We start from the raw sequence: 21,679 nt of genomic DNA on the forward strand, positions 1-21,679 counted from the left end.
GGGCAGTGCAGAGGCGGAATGCAGCCTCCATGGGCAGGCATGTGTCCTTGCGCCAGCCCAGCTGACACCTTACTGCATGTTTGTGACACTCCTGGGCTGGTGCAAGGGACTTACGCTGCCTATTTTATTTTCAGGATTACGCTCTGAAGCAATTAAAAGCATTTCAAATAGCTGCACAAGAAAACTGAAAAACAAAACAGAAGACAGGGGCCTTCAAATAGCAAAATATTACTTTTATGATGCATGTGAAAATTTCCCCTCTTCCAAATTTTTAAACAGTGAGAGATAATGTTACAGTGGCAGAGGATCGGCAGGTGAGTTTAGGTTCATCTGAGACCTTCCCTCCACACAGGAAAGGAACAGTATTATCAGCCCTCACAAACAATCTTCTTGACTCAGCTTCTTGCCACACATTCTTGCCACAATGAACTCAATTATTCAGAAGATGTTAGGATAAAACACTCGTCATTGCCTGCAGTAATGAGCCTATTTACCAAAGTGTAATTTATACCTGGACTGTTTTTTTTCCAGATAGTCCATGTCAGACTGATTTGTAATTCCAATACAGGCCTGGAATGATGCTCACATACTCCAGACCAAATAATTTCAGAATTTATTGTTTACATGGAACTGGCACATTTTTTAAAGCCCTCTATTGTGTCTGTGCAAACATTTTGCAGTGCTTTCTAGTGCTTGGAAATGCTACCAGAGCTGTTTTCTTCCCCCTTCTTCCGAGACCTATAGTGATCTCTACAATGAACCCACAACTCTATCTCGCCACTTTCAAGTTTCTAAAAAACAATCTTCTGGTACCAGACATATATTTCTCAAGTGTCCAGTCTAAGTGATGTAGTTGTTGGCTGGGGACTTCAACAAGACAACAGTACAGCCAGTGTTATAAGTTGGCAAGTTGGGCCACTTGCCAAGGCAACCATCAAGGAGAAAGTGCTGCCCTTTTCACTTTACACAGGGCAACTGGGGAAGATCAGAGGTAGTGTAAGTCTCTTTCTATCCCTCTTGCTGCCTTTCAATTCATGGGTTCCTGTGTGAAGTCAGAAGTTAAGTTCTCCCAGAGACTTCTGCACGTTCCTGCTGAAGGGTCAGTGCTCTGAGCAGGCTGGGACACCATGCCGCATCTGTCCCGGCAGCCTAAATCCATCCCACTTCTTGTTCAATGGACGTAATGTAGCTTGGTCTTATTTGAAACAAGCCATTCTACTTTGCTTCCTGATGAATATAGAAGGAGCATCATAGATCTGGGACCCTGTGCAAAGTGGAGCACACTCTCTCCCTTCCCATCAATTGCCAGTTATGGGGAACACTAATGGTTTCTTGATTAGAGTCTCCCAAATCCTGGAAGAAGCCTTGTGCAGCAGTCAGCATGGTATAAAAATTTCCTTCTCTCATACACACTTATCAGATTTTGACCAGATAATAGCACAGTGTCTTTTTCTCTCTCACACACGCTCATTTTTTTTTCACTCTCTCCCTTCAGTCATAGACAGTATCTAGTACACAACTTCATGGATTACATATAAATTATAATGTGCAATATAGCTTAGCTCCAGCTCTTCTTCTGGAGACGTGCTCAGTTACATCAATCAAAAGTGCAAGATTGGTTGGGTTTTTTCTGCTCATTCCCAAAGTATGCATTTCTGTGCACCCAGAACTTTTCATTTCTCCCTTCCCCACCCTTCACCCACCAGAAATTGCTCCCCCACTTCTTTTTCAAGGCAGTCCCATCACCTTGGCAATAGGGACAATAAATATCACATGTACTGATTTTCAGCAGGGTCCCTTCTCACAAATGAGAGGAGTATCTTCTGCTTCAGCTACAGATGAGGGGTATTATTGAAAGGTATTTCCAAACTCAGTTGTGTGGCTCTTCACTGTATGGATGCATGGCCTCATGGGACATGATTACCGCGATGGCTCTCAGAGCCAGCACTTGTGTGCTTTCTTCAACCTAGGCACAGCTCTATGTTCTTCCTCTTTGGCTTTCGCCCCACTATAAGGCAAGCCCCACCCCACCCCAAGCTTGGAGAAGAGACTTGGCTATTCTGGACAAAGCTCCTCCTAGTTGAGTTTGATAGTGTACTGCCGGACGTGGTCAGGACATCACCATCTCCCACCGCTGGCTCATGGCTGTGCTCTCGCAAGGATTAATGACAACTTCTCGCATGTTCTCATTGGTGTCGCCTACCATTTCTGTGTCCAAGCAGTAACGTGTGGCCATGTGCTCAATGTGAGAACCGACTTTATTCCATCGCTTTTGAGAGAGAAAGAAGAAATGCAAACAGATCAAGCATGTACTTAAATGCCTTCTCTTTGGAGCTACTTTAGTTAACTACACTGTCTTCTTTCGGTTTACCCAGATGTTATGTGTATGTATGGCTGGGTGAACTGGAGATAGTTTTATAGCAGAAGAACAAGTGGACCTGAAATCCAGAGCCTTCAGGAATGCAGTCATGCACTGACAGCATCGGATTGTGCTGACAGCACTCAATCCTACTTGGTATTGGTAGTAACACTAGCAGTTTATTAATTAGCTAAGCACAGTTCAATTAGATTATTAAATTAGCTGTTCTCTCATGATCATGAAGGCAGAGATACCTAGGATGCTACCAGAATGTCTTAGCAGAATGAGCAGGATGCTAGTTTGGAAAACATAAGGCCTGCACAAGGAAATTCAGAGCAAAGTTTATCAACTCTCTATTCATAATGCTCGCTCCACATGTTTTCACGTGAGTGAAAACAGCAACCATTTCATAAGAAAAATCCTGTTCATTGTGATCCTCCTAGTGATCCTCAGAGAGACTGAGGAGTGAGGATCAGCTGTTCTGATTAATTATAGAAGATTCTGGATATGTGGCTTGCAGTGAATCATGAAAGGAATGTCTTGTTAACTGGCCTTACAAGTCAAACTGTGGCCAAAGGGAGTAATCTCTGACATGCATATAAGTGCTGGTAGCACGGAAGTATGCACCAGTTTCAGTGACGCAGTGCAAAAGTACAGCTTCAACCAGCTTTGTAGGATCCTGTTAATCTGCTTTTACAAGTTGAACCTCAGAGCTTGCTCTTAGGATACCCTCATAGGTACATATCTTGCAAATGTATGTACCTTGTATGTACCTTGTAGATACAAACCTTGTAGGAAGGTAGGCCTACCTTCCTGCAGCTAGATAGTTTAAATCTATAAATATTAAGACCAAAACAGAGGGAGACATCTAGTCAAAGACAGGGGTAAGTCCCTGTAATTCCTGGTGCTGCCAGACCTCTTTTGAGTGCTCAATTAGAAAGGCAGCTGGTGAGTGGGAAGTCTAGCCACTGCCTGTTCCTCCATTGTGAGCACCACCTGTGTGCCTCCTAACCTACTGCCATATGCATGGAGACTAAGGTGAAAGTAACAAGCAAAGGTAGAATGAGAGCCCCTGTTAATGTTCTAATATGTGAAGCTAAGACTGCAAGTGTACACACACTTCCTGGAATTAAGACTCACTGAACTCAACATATCTTAATTTTGCATATACATACATAGGATTGTGCTGCAATTTTTTTTTAATGGGCCTGGGAGGTTTGATCCCACTTTCCCAACCCCAAAGGGTCATTCAACCTGTGTTCTAAATTACCTGTGGGTTTAAGTTAGAATTTCAGTGCTTTACTGGCAAATGACAAACCCTTCTCATTCCTGACTGCCTGACTCCAACTCTAAGACCCAGTCCAGTAAGCACAAGGAAACAGGAAGCAAGTATGCAATGTGGTTGCCATTCATTCATTCATTCATTCATTCATTCATTCATTCATTCATTCATAACTGATCCTGCTTTAACAGTTCTGATTTCATTTTGCCTGTCTAGTTCATGTCTCCGGATGTCTACATGAGCTATGACTAGGATGCGCAATGAGCATGGGTATTTGGCCCCCAGAATTGGTCTCCTTGTCTGATTAATTCTCAAACTCCTGATAGCTTTAGCTGGCCTGTCTCAAGCAACTAGTCCCTGACAGTGTCCTGATGTCATGTCAACAACTGTATGGTTCCTTTCACATACACCTTCGCCTCAAATCTGCAGAAAACTTGCTGGCCAAGTTTCCTTTATACGTTTGCAACACTTTGGTGGGAAGTGGTGGAAAAAATGTCACATCAAAATGTATACTACACTGGAAGATAAAAGAGTTTTCAGCCATCAAATCTGTTACGAGAAAGAATGACCTCACCTGCTTGCCATCACCTTCTTTGCAAGGTAAAAGTACCACCTGCGAACCTGGAAAGAGTGTATGTATGGACAAACACAGCTTCTGGTGACGGACTTGCTGGTTGTAAGTATAAGTCCATTCCTGAAACAAAGGAATAAGGATAGGAATCAAGATAAGATAAGGCTGCAATCCTATACACACATCAATGGGAGAAAGTCCCACTGAATATAATAGGACTTACTTGTTCTGAGTAGTCATGCACAGAATTGCACTATAAATATTGTTTCTCTAAAAATAGTTCAATTACTGACAGTGAAATATTGAGGTCTGTGAGTTGAGACCTTTGGCTCTTCCCTTCCAGGACTACCTCCATCAATGACCTGGGCATCAGGGAAAGGTGAGATACAGAAGACCTTTTCTTCTGTTTGACTGGGACCAATAGCAATTTGGCATCCCTTCTTCCAGAAATGCTTCCTATAATGGCCATTTCACCTAGTCATCATTGTTATTATTTAAATGAAAGAGTTGGTACTTGAATTTTATTCTTCCCTTCCCATTCCTTCTCCCCTTCATATAACATTTCTTAGACTGAAAGCCATTACTGTATCATAAAACATAAGTCATCTTGAGTATTTTGGCAGAACGGTGACATAGAAATGGAATTAAGTTATGTAGACTCTGAGTCAGCTCAATAGGTGGGGGAGGCAGGAGGGAGCAGAATGGGGCGTGGAGATGGAGGAATGGGGTGGCAAAGGGGGCAGGAAGGAGTGTGGATCGGGGCTGGGAAGGCAGCAGCAGTGCACACTGTTCTCCTGTCCCCCTTCCTGGCCTTGATCCTCCATCCTGGATCCATAAGGACATGTGCCAGCTATAGAGTTGGTGCCGATCTAAGTAAACCCAGTGGGCCAGATCAGGCTAACTCTGGGGCAAGGGAACAAGTGTTCCCTAACCCTGAGGAGAAAGGGACCATACACCAATGTTCCCTTACCCCAAGGAGCCTCCAGAAGCCAAACTCTCTTGCGGGATTCAATGCATGCCATGATGACCCAGCTGCATCGCTGCGCATGGAGTTAAGTAGGATTGGGCTGCCTGGCTTTTGAATGAACTGTTAGCAGCATACCAAGTAAGACCTTTATGGCTATAATGTTATTCTGCTGCTGATTGTTTGGTGGTTTTTTGTTTTTTTAATATATTACTGTTGCTGCTGTAATTTTATTGACATTTTATTTTTTAATTGTAACTCACTTTGAGAATTATGGTTGAAAAGAAGGCTATACATTCACCAAACAAATAAGTAAACACGTATTTGTTAGAAATTCTCTAACTTGACATCTTGAATATCAGTTCTGGCATCCTCATGGGAATGTTGTTGTATCAGTGCTTTTAGTGGCACTGTGAGAATGGCATTATTTTAGTAGGCTTTTAATTAGCCTTTATAAACTGTAGCTGTTTGTCACAACGGTGTTGCCCTGTAGGTTGGTGAAGTTTTACAATGGTGGCTGGTTTCTTTGACTTCTTTTAGCTTTGTACTTGCATTTTTTTGCATTTCCTTAATTTTATATAAGCCACTTTGAGTGCAATTTTACAATCTTAAAAGTAGAATATAAATTAAAAAATGCAGAGAATAAATTATAGTAATAAATAACCTGTCAAGATGACAGTGGAGGAAACCAGGGAGGGGTGACACAAGGTCAGGATGGAGGAAGCTGCTCCCCCCACCCTCTTAGCAAATGCCATTCATGTTCTGTAAATTTCCATATTTTTATTTGGGGCCGCCATCTGGTTTTCATCTGATTAAATGGCAGGCGAGGGGAGGGGCACATCACCAGCCGAAGACAGCTGTACGAAAGTCAGCCAAAGATGAGACTTTAAATTATTTCTTGAATTCATGATGATGCTGAGGAGCAGTGACAGGTGTCACCTTGGATGATGTTAAAGTCTTGAAAAAGAGTCCCAAGCCTCCGGCAGCGTTAATGCTGCTGGGTTTCCAATGGAAAACAGTTAGCATACGAAGTGAGTCATGGACCACCAAAGTGCCCCTCACCCTCTCTATATTCTCTATGACCTTTCACACCACAGACAGAATCTCAACCCTTTTCACAAAGACCTGGCTTTGTCTTCTGACAAGGTGCAACTGTACTTGTAGCGAAGCAAATCCTTCCACTACACACACAGGTTTCTCAGTGCCCCTCCTTGCGTTTGGCGGATTAAGAGACAAGAATCTTTGCCTTGCTGAAGATGCATCAGCAAGGAGGTTTTGCGGTGGGGATTAGATACTTTCAACAAAGTATACTAGGGTCTGAACCATTGACATAGGCGGGAACTCAAAATATATGCATTCAGCCTGCAGGAAACTGTAAAGAGAAACTGGGTCACCCACTGGCAGGGATTCATGGGCAGATTTAGCATCTCTCACAACAATTCCCAAATGCGACATTTTACTTTTCATCACAGGACTAAACAGTAGTCATTCACTTACATGAAGGGAAGGTGACGGGCAGTCAGATGACCCTCGTGAATGCAGCAAGAGGCAGGCTAAGCACCCCCTCCCAACAACTATGATTCATATTGCAGTTCATCTACTTGAGCCAGAGTCAGTCCCCATGTGCATAATTCTGCCTCTTCATTAGCATAGTCACATCCTAGCACAACCATATTGCTTGCAAGATAAAAGAGATTGAAAACCCCAGAACTGGTTTTTATAGTGAAGGTGGGGCAATGTGGCCTGAAGAGGTGGATTTCACAAGTAATGTGGTATTGGGCAAAGGCCCGCAGCTGAGACAGAGGTAATCCCCACTGCAATCTTCCAGGGTGAGTCCGTTCTGTAGATTCACATTCAAAACAAGCTGGTTGTCCCAACTGTGGAGCTTGGACACAAGTCTAAGAATCCTCTGGGATGAAGGCATTCATTTCAGAGCATCTGGCTGCATTTTTTCACAGCATCAGAGCAAAAATAATGCATTAACTAACTGGGATGCTGATGATTCACCCAGTGACAAGATATTTTGAGAGGCAGACAGTGGGGTGCAAAAGGGAAAAAAAATGAGGGATTGAAACCTTGCTGACTGCTTCTCTTTTCTCGCAAAGGAATGACAATTTCTCCCTGAGCAGAGTCATTTCAGGGTAGCTGCTGCTGCTAGTGTTGACAAAGTGCTCAAGTGTATCCAGGTCTAAGAGGCTTCTGATTTCTTTTCCAAAGCTTGTCAGGTTTCTTGGAACTGCTAATGATTAATGGGTTTATTAAATGAATCCCAGAGTCAGAAATCTATTCCAAGAAGGTTACTGCAAAGTTTAATATCAACTGATGCTCTGCTCTAACAGAAAGCCAATGCACCAGCCAAACAGTGACATCTTCATTAGACAAAACCAGGGCAAAATTACGATCAATTATTTACCCTCAGATGCACTTCTCCAGTGAAGTGCTAAATCAATCAATTCCTTTAGCAAATGAGACATAAACAAGACCAAATAATGCCATGCTTCTGAGGTAGAGCAGTATTTCAGGGACAGCATGCTCAGACCAGAGGAAGGAGGGCAGTTGTGGACTACTTACGATGGCTGCTAAGAGGACAGCACTGGATAGGCTCCAAAGGGTGCTACCTCTCCAGCACCTCTCCTTAGATGAAATAAGCAAAAAACCTGGCCTAGAGCAGCTCTGAAGGGACTGGGCATGACACACACACACACACACACACACACACACGCACACACACATTCAAGGAATTGGAGGATTGATTCTGAGTCTTGAAAAGATGTTTACCAACAGTATCCAAGGTGCTTTGCAAAGGAACACAGACAAAAATATGGGAGTATACAGAATTGGGCCATACACCATTACCATTATTAACCCATATTTTTTATTTTATTTATTTATTTGATTTATATTCCGACTTTCTCCCTGAAGGCGGTACCCATATATAGCTTGACTGTGTGTGTGTGTGTGTGTGTGTGTGTCCCCAACCTGTCGAAGCAATTAAACTGCAGGCTGTTCATTGGCCAAACCATCCCCATGATGGAAAGAACACATGTGTCATGAGAAATTCTATGTTCCATCATACTACTGCGTTTCCTAAACAGCATACTAAATTAGTAGTACAGAAAGCTGCTTCAAGGAGGTGATCAATACAGCTTTAAATTATTCTGTGACTTTACTACACTTCAGGAGACATCGTGAACCTGAATCTCCATGATCAGAACCACTGTCATGTCATGGTATGATTGCAATGCAGGTTGATGGTGTCCCAATGGGAGGGAGCAAGGACACAGTGCTGCTATAGCACATACAGTCATTTCCCCAGGCTTCTTTGACTCCTTTCCAATAGCAGCAACCATCAAGTATGGTCAAGCTATCGGTACAGCAAGTTTCGGGAACAAACAGAGAAGTACACTGGGTAGCTATGGACCTTCCTTCCCCTTAAGACTCATTAAAGCCAGACCTACGTGTCTTTAATAAGAAGCATTGTGAAGACCTTCCAATGGGCTGGCACAAAAGTGAGAGAAGTGAATGATAGAAAAAAGTGGGGTTTTTAATATTTAGTATGTTCCCATCTCTTCTATTAATGTATTTGCTTATGTGCTTAAAACATATATTTATTAGCACAGAGCCTTTAGCCCCTAAAAAAAGCTATTTTAAAAACCCCAAATAAATAAGTAAATCCTTTAATGTGAAAAAAATGGATTGAGGCTAACAAGTGATGATGATGATGATGATGATGATGATGACTAGGAGCCCAATCCCAAACTCAGCGCACCGGCGCATCGCCAGTGCGCACTGTCGCAAACATATCTAAGGCATGTTTGCAGGCCCTAGCACCTAGCGCCAGGTTAGCGCCAAAGCCCCACTGCTCAGCGGTCGCATGGACCACTGAGCAGCAAAGAGGTAGCTGGAGGTATGGGGGGAGACAGGAAGGAGGCATTCTGGGGAGGTGGGAGGTGGAGGGAGGGCAAGGAGAGGGTGGGGAGGAGGTGTTCCAGGGGGAGGGAGCAGGGCAGGAGGGAGGTGGGACCAGTGAGGAGCTTTGCTCCACTGGATCCAGAACCTCATGTCGGGCTGGCCACCTGACATGGAGTCTTTTGATTCTACACCAACCTTTGGGTCACCGTAGAATCGAGTAGCCCCATTGTGGGGTTACTTGGTTTATCCGGGGGAAGGGGACAAAAGGGGAAAGGCTCCTGTGGAGCCACTGGCGGCTGCCTGGAGCATGTTGGATGTGGCAGTAGCCATTTTCGGTGCTACTGCAGCCCCGCATGCCGCTGCAGCTCCGCATGCCACATCCAGCTCAGGATTGGGCTGTCAATATCTCTGAAATGAATATTTGTGTAACCCAGGTAATGCTAATACTTGGGTTTATTGGAATGCTAAACTTGGATTTATTGAAAGCAAGTTTTTTCTACTTTTTTTTTTTTGCCAAAAGGCAAAAGCAGTATATGGTCCTCGCACGGTTACATTAAAAAAAATCATTCACATTCTGAACTGATAGATATGCAAGATGTTAAGCCTTGAAAACACAGGCAAGAGGCGATAAGAGTTATGTGCTGAATATTTGAGGCAGTTAGTGCAACTGAAATTTCAGTATTGTCACTTTAAAATGATAATTTCAGTATGTGGTGGGAGAGAACACCTTTTTTATTATAAGTGGTACCTAATTGTTAATCAGGTTCAGAGAATACTCTCTGATTGACACTGCATATTCTTCCCTTTAGTGATTGGGCGGGGGAAGGGGGAAATGAGGTCAACCTCATTAAGCAACTTCTACTTTAATAGACGATGAATATATATCACAGCAATTCAGTACATTTTTTTTGAACTAGAGAAAAGAGTAAATAGGTCTGAAAGATGAGAGGAAATTATAGTTCTCATTTTCTTCCTCTGATCCTTCAAGAAGAGACGTGCGTCTTCATAGTTTGCATCCTGAGTACAGATGGGGGCTGGAGTTCAGTTCAGCATAGCTAAAGGGGTGCTTGGTATGCACACAGCATGAGAGTTGTTTAGTGGTAGGACTGGTCTCTTATACACTGGCATTCCTGGGGGGTTCAGGGAGGGCAAATTCCCAGGGCACTATCTTGTGGGGGAGACGGGACACGGTGGTGCAACCATTCTCCTGCTGCCATTTTTCTTTCTTTCTTTTTTACTGGGCCCATTTTCAAGGCTATAGAGAGCTTTTCAAGCCTTTCAATGCCTGCAGCCTCCCTAGTCCCCAAAAGGCCTTCTGAGACCTTTGGAATGCCCAAAAAATGGCACTTCCAGTTTTCAGCAAACACCAGAAGTGACTTTTTTCAGGCTGGAGGGGGGCAGCATTTTGTGGCACCGGGGTCCAGTTCACAGTTGCTCTTATAGTTTTGATACAGGGACATTGTGGATATCTGTGATATTGTGTTCCCCAAACAAATATTGCAAATGTTTTTGGTTGTATGTTTGGATAAATACTTCATAAATACTTTGGATAAATACTGCATAATGAATAAGCAGTAATGGCCCAATCCTATCCTACTTGTGTGCTGGTGGAGTGCTGTTCTGCCATTGCAAGCAGTTGTAAAAGTACCATAAAGCACTTTGTGATTGTGCACTTTCACCAGCACCTGTGGCCAGAGTAACGCCTGCAGGAGCTGGTGAATCTGGTGCAAGAGGGCAGAACGGGGTGGGTGTTTAGGGGGTGCAATAGGGTAGGGGAGGTGATGACAAGGGAGGGTGAACCAAGTCTGGGAGGGGGGTAGGATTGGTGGCACTACTGGGGACCATATCATATCCCTCTTCCTGGGCCTGATGCACTAACATGGATCAATGTGGACTTGCACTAGCTATAGAGCTGGTGCAAATCTGAGTTGACCCACTGACGCTGCTGGGGCAAAGGGAAAATTCAGAACAAAGTTCTGGACACTTCCAAGGTAAGCTCTGCACAAGCACAGCACTACATGCGACTGCATATAGGCCACAAAGAAGAAGATAGGCTTGCCCAACAGTAGTGTGGCAAGGATAAATGGGACAAGGACACTGCATACTTTAACTGTCAAATTAATAATGACATTCAAGTTTGTTCCAGCTTGTTAGGCTTTATAGAAGTTACCTGTGCCACTGCTGCTGCACCTTTGCTAGTGATGCAAGGGTTTAAGATCACAGCTGGGAAGTCCTGTCCTTTGGATTTTTGGGTCTCTAGGCATCTCTGTCGCTGCCGTATCATCCCAGACTGGTAGAGCGATTCCTCAGGAATTCTAACAAGAAAAACCCAAGATGAAGTTATCCAGTTTTCCCCAGCACAAGCAACTATTCACAATAATCATGTACAGAGCAGGACTGCCTTTGTGAGATAGTGGACAGCCTGTCAAACTTACTGGGAAGACTCTTTTGTTATGACACTTACTGCTGATTTTGAACCACTTGTCACTCAGTTTAACCTACCTTACAGGACTGTTGTGAAGAGAAACACAATAACATAGATATCTGCAGTGTCCCTATCAAAACTATAAGAGTAATTGCGAACCTGGCCCCAGTGCCACCCAGGGTAGGGAACCATGCATACTATCCTGAGGTCCTTGGAGGAACAGCAAGGTGAAATTGTCATAATGCTTAATGTGAGAACTATCCAAATGAACTATCCAAAATGTGGTGACTTATGACTTTACTACTATATTTCCAGGTGGATATTTAAGGGGAAAAGCCACCTCTCAGTAATTCAACCACCTTAGGAAAAACCAGGTTATTTAAACTGCTCCTAAAAAGGGATGTTTATGCAGTTCTACTTGCATGGTACGGAGCATATGCTATAAAAAAAATTGCAAGCACCTAAGTTCTGGGTAGACGGTTTCAAGATACCACTTGAAGGTGTGACATTTCAAGGCTTTTCTCAGTTCCACTCTGCTCTTGATGCTGTAGAAAAGAAGTGCAAAATATAATACAACAGTGCATATTGGTTCAACTTGATACAGATCACAGTTACAAAGAGCAGATCTGACAATAAATCTAGGCAGTAGAAAATGGTACTGGTAATTATGAATTACATGTCCTTTTTTTCTGCCTTTGACTCAGTGTGTGTCTTTGGACGCATCACTGTGAAGTAGATAGACAAAGGTCAACAAATAATTGGACAATTTACTCCCACTGCAGCTACACTTGAGATCTAGTGTCTGAATGACCTGTCTGCTATTAATACATGTTTATGGCATTCCTACTGTGTGCCTTCTTTGAAAGTTACAAGTGTGATAAAAACCCACTTTTCTATGTTTTCCTTAAAAAGGATTCATATAAAGACACAAGGCAGATCAATAAAAAGAACACAAGAAGAGCCCAGCAGCATCAGGCCGAAGTTCATCCAATCTAGCATCCTGTTTCAAACAGAAGCCAACCAGATATCTCTGGCATATACCTCTCCCACTATTGGACCTCTGCAACTACTATCCTGAGCAAGGGTGTCCAAACTTTTTGGCAGGAGGGCCACATCATCTCTCTGACACTGTGTTGGGGGCTGGGGAAAAAAAATTAATTTACATTTCAAATTTGAAATAAATTTGAATAATTTATTCAAATTTGAATAAATTTACATAAATGAATAGAGGTGGAACTTATATGAATGAATGAAGGATTTGCAATAGCTCAGGGCCCAGGGCTTTTTTTCTAATGGAACGCACCAGAACGGTGTTCCGGCACCTTTTTTATGCAGTCCCCCACAGGTAGACTGCTGCTGCCCAAGGAGGCTCCACCAACATACATATACACACACAAATATACACATACATACATATGTGTGTGTATCAATAAATAAGCTAGCAGCCACGGGGACGAGCAGGAGCAGTGCCAAGGACAACAACCTTCTCCAGGCTTTTGCCACCTGCCAGCCAGGATCAGTCTCGATCTACCCCGAATGTCACCGTGAAAGCTCTTGATCAGGCCATGACCAGAGAGGAGGGGTGAGTTTAGCCGACTTCCTACCTCTGCGGTCGGGCAGCCGGACCGGGCTGGGAGCCCCGCCCATGGCAACCAGGGAACCAATTGGTGGCGCCCGTCAGTTGCTAAGTGCTCCCGGAGAGGACCATGGCGGCCTCCAGGCCCAGGTCTCGCCTCAGGGCCGCGAAGGAGCAGCGGTATGACGGTGAGAAGGGCGGCGGCTTGTGGGCTGCCTCAGACCGGGGCAGGCGCACTGCGTCCTGCTGAGGGGAAGCGCCTGGCCGCCGAGGACAGAATGGAGCCTCCTTGGGCAGCAGCAGTCTACCTGCAAGGGGTAGTGGCAGCCCCGCCCTCAGCGCCAGCCGCCCCGGGAGACGAGCAGGGCGTGAGCCGTCTCCTTTGGGGTGGGGCTGGTGGACGTCTGGGGGGCTGTTTGGGTTGTTTGTATGTGTTTGGAGGTGTATGTTTGTATGTTCATGTATGTGTGTATATATATGTGTGTGTATGTTTGTGTGTGTGTATACATATATATGTACACGTATGTATATATGCAGGGCTTTTTTTTCTAATAGAAATAAAAATAAATAAAATAATAAATAAAAGATTAACAAGTTGTGAGTTCCTGCACCTTTTTTTTTTTTTTAACAAAAAAAGCACTGTCAAGGCCTATAAAAGGCCTTGCACAAAGCAAGGCCAGCCTTCCTTTGCTGCTGCTGCTGCTGCTGCTGCTGCTGCATCATGGATGTGAAACAGCAAGCAGTGGAGGGAGCCCTTGTCCCACAACTCACGCAAGAGGTCGAACAGTTCGCCGACACGCTGAGAGCAGTTGCATCAGGCCAGCATGGGCTCCAGCAAGTCTTCGGAGGGCCAGAGGCTCATTGGAGACTGGGGCCGCCCTGAGGGCCAGATTGGGAGTTCTCAAGGGCCACAAGTGGCCCCAGGGCTGGAGTTTGCGCACCCCTGATCCTGAGGTATACTGCCACTGAACTTGGACACTTCCCATAGCCATCATGACTTAAGAGCCACTGATAGACCTGTCCTCCATGAATTTGTTTAATTACTTTTTAAAGTGATCCAAGCTAGAGATCAGTACATCATGTGGAAACAAATTCCATAGATTAATCCCTATTGATGAGAATTACTTCACTTCTCAGTGATTCATCCTAAATCTCTTGCCAATCCATGTCACTGGATGAACCCTGATTCTACAGTTGGGGGACAGGAAGGAAATATCTCTCTATCCACTTCCACGCCACATGTATGATAAGCCTCAATCACATTCCCCCCAGTTGCCATATTGTTGTAAAAAACTAACCCCCTCCCCTGCAAATGCTGCAGCCTTTCCTCATAAAGAAGGTGCTCCAGTGCTCTCATTATTTTGGTGGCCTTTTCCAGATGTACGATACCCTGTTTGAGATGTAGCAACTAGAATGGCAGGCAGTATTCCAAAAGTGGCATGTGGTATTTGTTTTAATTGTCAGGATGTATAAAGGAACTAGGCAAGCATCACAAACAAGCAGAGACATATCAAGAAGAAAGAAAGAAGAAGTATGCCAGGTGACAGCGGCATACATTTCCTCACACTTTCTAGGACAAGATTATGGAATAACTGTGTGCTGTGCCAGGACAAAAATTGAAATGAGGATTTCGACTGCCTAGCACGTAATCTCTCATTTGCTGTTTTTGCTGGGGGCAGTGCACATTCACACTGCCAGCTCATCTGAGCAAAGACAGAAGAGTTTCTCTTCCATGGCTCTACAGGGCAGTCCTGAAAGGAAGAAACATCATGGACACTGAACTGAGACATTTCCCAGGAAGAGTTAAGAGGGGGATATACTAGTTCTTCCATTTTCATCTAGGTACAAACCTGAATTCTGAGAAAGATCTGTCAGCACTAATTTAGGTAAACTCACTTTTTATATACTAGCCAATGAGGCCTTTATTTCTCTATCCTTGCAGCATCTGTTTACTATTAACATCTAATTAACTGTTCCCACAGAAAGAAAATACAAGCATCCCAACAGCTGGACAATGCTCCTATAAAAGCCTAATGAGGTTCCACACTGCATCAAACAATTGAGTGTGTCTCTTTGCTTTTTCCTTCACCGCCAGAGGGGGACACTTACTCTCCATATGGTCTCCCTTGAGCCGCAGGCCGGGCAGCGTAATAATACTGCTTATATTCATCCATCCACACTTCAGCTGTGCGCTTGGTATTTCTAAGGAGAGACATTAAAAATGAGGGAGAAACCCAAGAAGCACGCATGGAAGAGTTTTAATTTGATGCCTCCAATAAAAACCTGTTGAGATAAGGCAGGGACAGGGAAGACTCCCTCCTCCTTCTCTCTTTTTGTCCTGAGGCAACTAGGTGGTTAAAATAGGAGATAAGACACTGAGCAGCTAAGCAGATCCACCCTCCCAAAGAACTGAAGACATTGATTTCCCTTGCATCAGGGATGCCAGAGAAATAAAGTCTGCATTCCCATCCAGGATTTCACAGCCGCTTCACACTAAGATGCACACTGAAGATTATTAAGAGTGCACTGAAAGATGTAATTTGTGAATGTAACATAAAATGTGCCTGAATGGCTACCTCTACATCCAGTGGCACTGCCGAGGCCACTGGAGGTCTCCTCAGGGGAAGAGGACTTTCATCCCCTTCCCCTGGGTAAAGCTCTAGGCCAAACAATAGTGCATCTCAAGTCTGCACTGGCTATTTTGCCAGCGCAGACTTGAGAGCCTCCATGTCAGGCTTTCCAGCCTGACATGGAGGATGGGATACAGCGGAGCACAGCTCTGCCAGTCCCACCCCTCTCCCAGGCAGGTGCCCTTGCCCCTATGGGTCTCCTTGGACTTGCGCCACCTCTTGAGGTGGCACAAGTACAAGGAGAGTGGAATGGCTTCAAGCCACTTTGATCTCTCTAGGAACGGGGGTTGGGATCCGGCATAACTGCCGGATCCCAGTCCCGCCTCCCACTCCCCGCCTGCCCACCCACTCCAGGGGTTGACCACTGCCTGCCCTCCCCTTGCCCAGGAACACCTCCCTCTCGCCTCCTCCCCGCCCCCTCCCCACCTACCTCAGAGTCTTGCATTGGCCCAGCTGGGCCGACGCAAGGCTCAGTGCCTCTGTCAACACGGAGGCTTGTTCCAGCCTTGGCACTGGCCTAGGTAACTCCTGAGGAGGCGCAAATGTTCCTTATGGCATGTTTGCAACCCTCCCGGGCCAGCACAAGGGACTTGCACCGGCCCAAGTGAAGGGCAGGATTGTGCCTCTAGTCTGTTAGGACAGTTAGGCTAGTGCACTGGGCTAGATAATCTTCACATCCTGTCTAGACCTATGATCACAAAAGACATTTACTTCTCCTTTCCCACCTCTAAAATGGTATGTTTTCTTACCATCATAAAGACAAATGAGTATATTTGGTTCTGTATCTTTTTTTAAGCTTTTTCATATGCTTTCTCTTCCCCCTTCCCTGAGAATGTTTAAGTTACTTCCCATAATCCACTGTGCCCATTTCTTGCAAGAGCATCAATGGGAAATGCATGCCTTTTGCACTCAGAAGCACAACTATTACAACAGCAAACCCATCCTGACATTCTTGAATTTGGGCTTAGAACTCAGCAGTTTGGCTCATAGATCTTCACAGAAACAACTTCCTCATTCAATATCTTTATCTAACCTTCTTTTTTGTTTCTCCTGGGCCAGGAGAGGGGGGATAAAGGGGGTAATTTGTACCCGGGCCCAAGGTAAAAAGGGGAAAGCAGGAGCCAAAGGAGGGGAACCAGAAATTTCCTGGGATCTGACATTTTCCTACCTACTCAAACTTGTTGCCTGTATGGGATGCTGGGGACATTACCATGACTGGGGATGCTGGAGCACTACTGATGCCACATGGGTAGTGGGCTCCAAAGATGTTTCCAGCTGTCACTACCCTCCCCTCACCCTGCTTCGCCCCTCTCTGCCCCTGTTCTACTCATCTGTCACCACCCTCCCCTGCTCTTTCACCCCCCCCTTTGCAAAGGGGCCCAAAAGCAATTTTGTACCCCCTGATAAAATTCCTCTCGGAGGCCCTGTTCTCGGGTTAATATTTTTAATAAAAGGTTCAGGATCACTGCATCTCCTTACCCTCCTCAGTTTTCAAACAAGATGCCTCAGGCTTGACTCAAGACTTGGCATACCTGAAATGTGCAGCAGTTCACTGGCACTACTGACAACTGCTGTAGCTTGCCTTTTGATTCTGCAATTACTTACATCTCTGATGCACACATTAAACCCTCCCCACATTGACTGCCCCATTCAATTCACCTAGGGCAGTCACTGAATTTACTGAATTGAATGGGACAGCCCCACAAGTGCACATGTGGGTATACAGGATTCAGAATTGGGCATTTATTTTTCACATTAATACCCACACATTCTTACAATATCTATGAATGCTGCCACCACCATCCATGAGGCATGAAGGAAAGATTAATATTTTCTGAGACAAATTTGGCACAATGGCTAGCTAAAGAACACTGCTGGTAAATAAAAGTTTCTGGGATAGTTGAGGTAGCTGCAGCAGTGAACATTTTTGTGCATGTACTCTTCAATCACAGTTGCACTGCATCATGAGTTATGTAGTATACTCATTTCAGTAGTATACACTGAAATATTCATATAGGAACCCATCTGAGACCTACATGACCAGAAACACAGCATGTAGGCTAGCAGAAATCAGATTTGCATGAGAATCCATGACACTCAGAAAGCAGAATACCTTCCACAAAAGAATTACTAACATGCAATCTACACTGTTTTCTCTTTGTAGTTCTGACAGGCTTTCTTGTATTTACTCCATTTCCACAGCACTAAATTGTGAGTGTTAAAAGGAGGTACAGGTGCTAGAAACTGCTTCCATGGCAAATTTTCTCATAGTGGGGACTCATAGAGTGCTATTGCTTCTACTCTAATTTCTTTAAGCAATCCATTAACTAGGTAGAATTTGTGTGCATGACCACACCTGCTTAATAGCACTTCTAGTGGACAGGAGTTTGCTGGAAAATTGTAACATTCTGAGCTTACCATGAGCTGGAAGTAGGGAGCTTCCAGACTGCACTTTTTTTCCTTACAAAGGTAGGAAAAATTCACAGTTCAATCCACCGATAGCTGTGGGTTTAGAGGATGCTAAGGAATAAACAATCTGTTTAGCAGGTGGCCTTATAGCAGTATTTTGGGGGGTTGCACACAGGAGCGTGAGGAAAAAATTAATGAGAAATACCTACTTTATATAGGTGTTAGCATTTCCCTCAGGAAAGACATAAGGGTGCTTCTTCCGGAAGACATGCCCCACTCGACTGCAGGGGATTATTTCCAAGCTTCCTCCACACATCCACACCCGGAATGAGATTTCTGTAAGAGAGACTTAGTTTTCATTTTCTAAAGTCACAGAGCAGGCTATCCTAGATTTATCCTTCATTTTTGCTGTTGCCACACCAAATCAGACAAACTCATTACGAGTGGGGCTTTCCTGGGCACTCTGCTTTAAGGGCATTTCAAAGCTTCTTACCATCAGTGTGACATTAGCCCAACTGAAATCTACTGACACTGTGATTCAGGCTATCACAATGGAAAGGGCTAGCCTGTATATGGGTTCCTTCCTAAGCAGCGCAGCTTACATCTCAGGGAGCATCTTACTAATGCTTACTTTTGTCATTATTTATGCAAAGCATAATGCAAAACTGCATCTCTCCACAGAAAATCTAGTGGAATTTACTAATAAAGGAGGCAGGATGCCAGATTTTTTTTTCTTTTTTATTAGTCAAGCTGGAGTGTTTGGAGTAGAAAACAGTAGCATCATTTTCACTTAGCACACATGCCTGGAGGTTTAGCCAACGCATACACTAAGGACCAAGCAGATTGGCCCCATACGCCCTGGCACAGCTGCATGAGAGGCTGGAGAGTGCCTACTTCCTCTGCAACTACCCCCCAAATACATTACTGCAGTGACTGGTACCCAACCAATCGAGGTTGGGGCACCTTCCTTCCAACATTGCCAACAATAAAGTGAAGAACACCTGAGGAAATGCAGCAAAAATTATGGCAGGACTCAAGCAGTGACTCTGGTCATTTCACAAGGAAAGAGAATTCTTGTTTTCACTTCTCCCTGGTTGCCGGGGCAACTGGGAAGTAGGAAGGAGAATCAGCAAGACAGGAAGAGTGGGGAACAGGGCATGGCTGGGAATGGGGAGGTATAAAGGACAATCTGTTCATGTGCCTATGAAGAGAGAGGAAGGACAGGCAAGTTGAAAGATCCAATGTGTATCTGGGGAATGGAGACTCCATGAGGCTGCCTTGCAGGGAGGAGAAGGAAGAGGGTGATTCAACTCCCTTCCTCTCAAGGAATCTGGGCACTACTGAGGGAGAGATTCAGGGCTGGCCCATCTATGAGGCCAACTAAAGCAGTTGCCTCAGGCAGCAGATCGGTGGGAGGTGCCCATGTCTGCCTCCAAATTGCCTCTCTTGCTCCTCCTCCTCCTCCTTTCACTCCCTGGATTGGTTGAAGAGGGGGACATAGAGGAAATGTGGAGGAGAAGAATGTACTAAGCACTGGAGCATGCTGTCACATCATTGGGTACAGGGGGCAGCATGTGGCATGCTCCTTCAAGCATTAGGAGGTCCTGGGCTGGCCCTGGGAAGACTTCTCCATGGATTGCAACCAAGGGATGCAGAAAATCTTATAGTTTGCCCTTCTGGTTCTTCGGTTAAGGGATCATTCCACCCACCTACACCCACCCCCACCACCTTGGCTGGGTGAAGGCCAATTAAGGGAGTTGAAGCTTGTGAGGCACTTTCCCCTGCAGGGTGTGTGAACTTTTTTGCTTGCTCAGATGACTTAGCAGCCCAAGGTCAGATTAAGCAGCCCTTCAATTCCTTCCACCTATCATGGACAGAGAAACTGCTGGATTTCTCTGTAGTGACCACAATGACTTTGCACCAAATGGTCACCAGGAAAGATCAATGCCAACAGACACTCCCAGTTCTCAGTTTGCTACCTACCAAGAAAAAAAGGTAGCAAAGCACTCATAACACCTGCCAATACTGCCAAAACAAAAGCCATTTGCTTCCATCAAAACAACCCACTGGCGGTAGATGGTGCTATTTGAAGCTGATGCTATTTGAAAGAGACATAACCCCGCACTGTGAAGCAAGCAAGATGTGCAATTCCATTGCAGGTTCAAAAGCACCACTTCAGCATTGTCTGATTGCTTTTTATTACATCGGATGTCTATTCACCACATACTCCTAGATTCTGTTCAGTGCAGTAGGTTCAGTAGACTCTTCCTTGCTCTCAGCCTAGTTCCTGGGATGGAAGACGCTCCCTTCCCCCCTTCATCATTTCAGCTTGCTTGCCTACATTGTTTTCTTATCCCACCTTTCCTCCAAGGAGCACACAAGGTTATCTTCCTCCCATTTTACACCTTCAGTGTTTCTGCTTCCTGGTCTATTTAATTACATTTCTTAGTTTTACAGTGAAAGAAAAGTCTCAGGGGACAAGGTATATGTTCAGTGAGAAGAAGTTTAGTACTCTTATGTACTAGGAAGCCAAATACTGTATACGCGCACACTATGAAGAAAGGCTTCAAGGCGGGGGTGGGGGAAAACAACAGTGTCAGACAATGGATGGGATTATTGCAAAGCGGGAGCATCTGTTTCTATGGATCACTGACAGAGCTGCTACATCTGCTGAGACACAGGATTAGTTTTCCTTGCTAGCCATACTCCCTAGAGGTGTTGAAGTATTAAAGCCAGCTTAAGATCCGTCTCCCTGACACCCACTGCCTCCCTCACTCTTTTAAGGCTGCCATCGACGTCCTCTGAGCTGCAGCATTGTTGCAGCCACAAATAATTATAAAAAAGAAACAGTCCAATTTAATCAAACCTTTCAGGCATGGCAAGGAGGGATAACATCACTTCTTTTACCTCTCCTGAGGCAGTCCAAGAGCTGCCCAGAGAACAAAGGCAGAGTAAACAGCCTACACGCACAAGACCTCTGCTGCCCTTGCCATCCATCCTCTTCATGTTTGCATTCTCCAAGACACATCAGCCGTGGTCAAAGAAGGACCTGTGATATTGGAGGAACCATAAGCTCAGAGGCAGTGTGCCTGCTTTGCACACAGAAGGTCCCAGCTTAAGTGCCTGCCATCTCTAGGGAGGGCAGGGAGGAACCTTGTCTGAACCCCCAGATGACCACTGCTAGTCAGCCATAGACAAGAATGCTGACCAGTGGACTTATATAGTATAAGGTAGCTTTACATATATGTGCACATGTGTTTGCATGACAGACAGACAGACAGATCTTTGCACTCATCTGGTTTTTTACTGTTCTAGGGATAACGCATATAGCCATAGGTGTTTTTGCTTGGCACAAAACTGATCCATAATAAGCATAACATGAGACCTTTCACAGATGACATGAGAGCTCAGGTGGGTGGGTGATTATTGGTACTCTTGGAAGACCATTCACAAGCATGGCCATCTAGATTTATAGTTTCTGTTGCCGATTTACAGCTTCTAATTATTACATGACTGATTTAAGAGTTTTACATACTCCATGTGGATGCCAG

At 44.8% G+C, this 21,679-nt stretch overlaps 1 protein-coding gene across 3 annotated transcripts in view; it reads right to left on the minus strand.

Moving 5' to 3' along the window:
• Nucleotides 1-212: 212 nt before the first annotated feature.
• Nucleotides 213-21,679, minus strand: part of GALNT14 (polypeptide N-acetylgalactosaminyltransferase 14) — a 253,564-nt gene continuing 232,097 nt past the window's right edge. For all 3 annotated transcript variants that reach the window (XM_066618675.1, XM_066618673.1, XM_066618674.1), the window contains 6 exons: nucleotides 18,338-18,464; nucleotides 15,199-15,291; nucleotides 11,975-12,058; nucleotides 11,259-11,403; nucleotides 4,216-4,335; nucleotides 213-2,269 (listed from right to left, as the gene is read on the minus strand). In XM_066618675.1, the coding sequence (XP_066474772.1) occupies nucleotides 2,111-2,269; nucleotides 4,216-4,335; nucleotides 11,259-11,403; nucleotides 11,975-12,058; nucleotides 15,199-15,291; nucleotides 18,338-18,464 (728 nt within the window). In that variant the 3' untranslated portion in view covers nucleotides 213-2,110. The remainder of the gene's footprint in view (nucleotides 2,270-4,215; nucleotides 4,336-11,258; nucleotides 11,404-11,974; nucleotides 12,059-15,198; nucleotides 15,292-18,337; nucleotides 18,465-21,679) is intronic.

Source organism: Tiliqua scincoides, chromosome 1, assembly GCF_035046505.1.
Source record: "Tiliqua scincoides isolate rTilSci1 chromosome 1, rTilSci1.hap2, whole genome shotgun sequence".
Lineage (NCBI taxonomy): Eukaryota > Metazoa > Chordata > Lepidosauria > Squamata > Scincidae > Tiliqua > Tiliqua scincoides.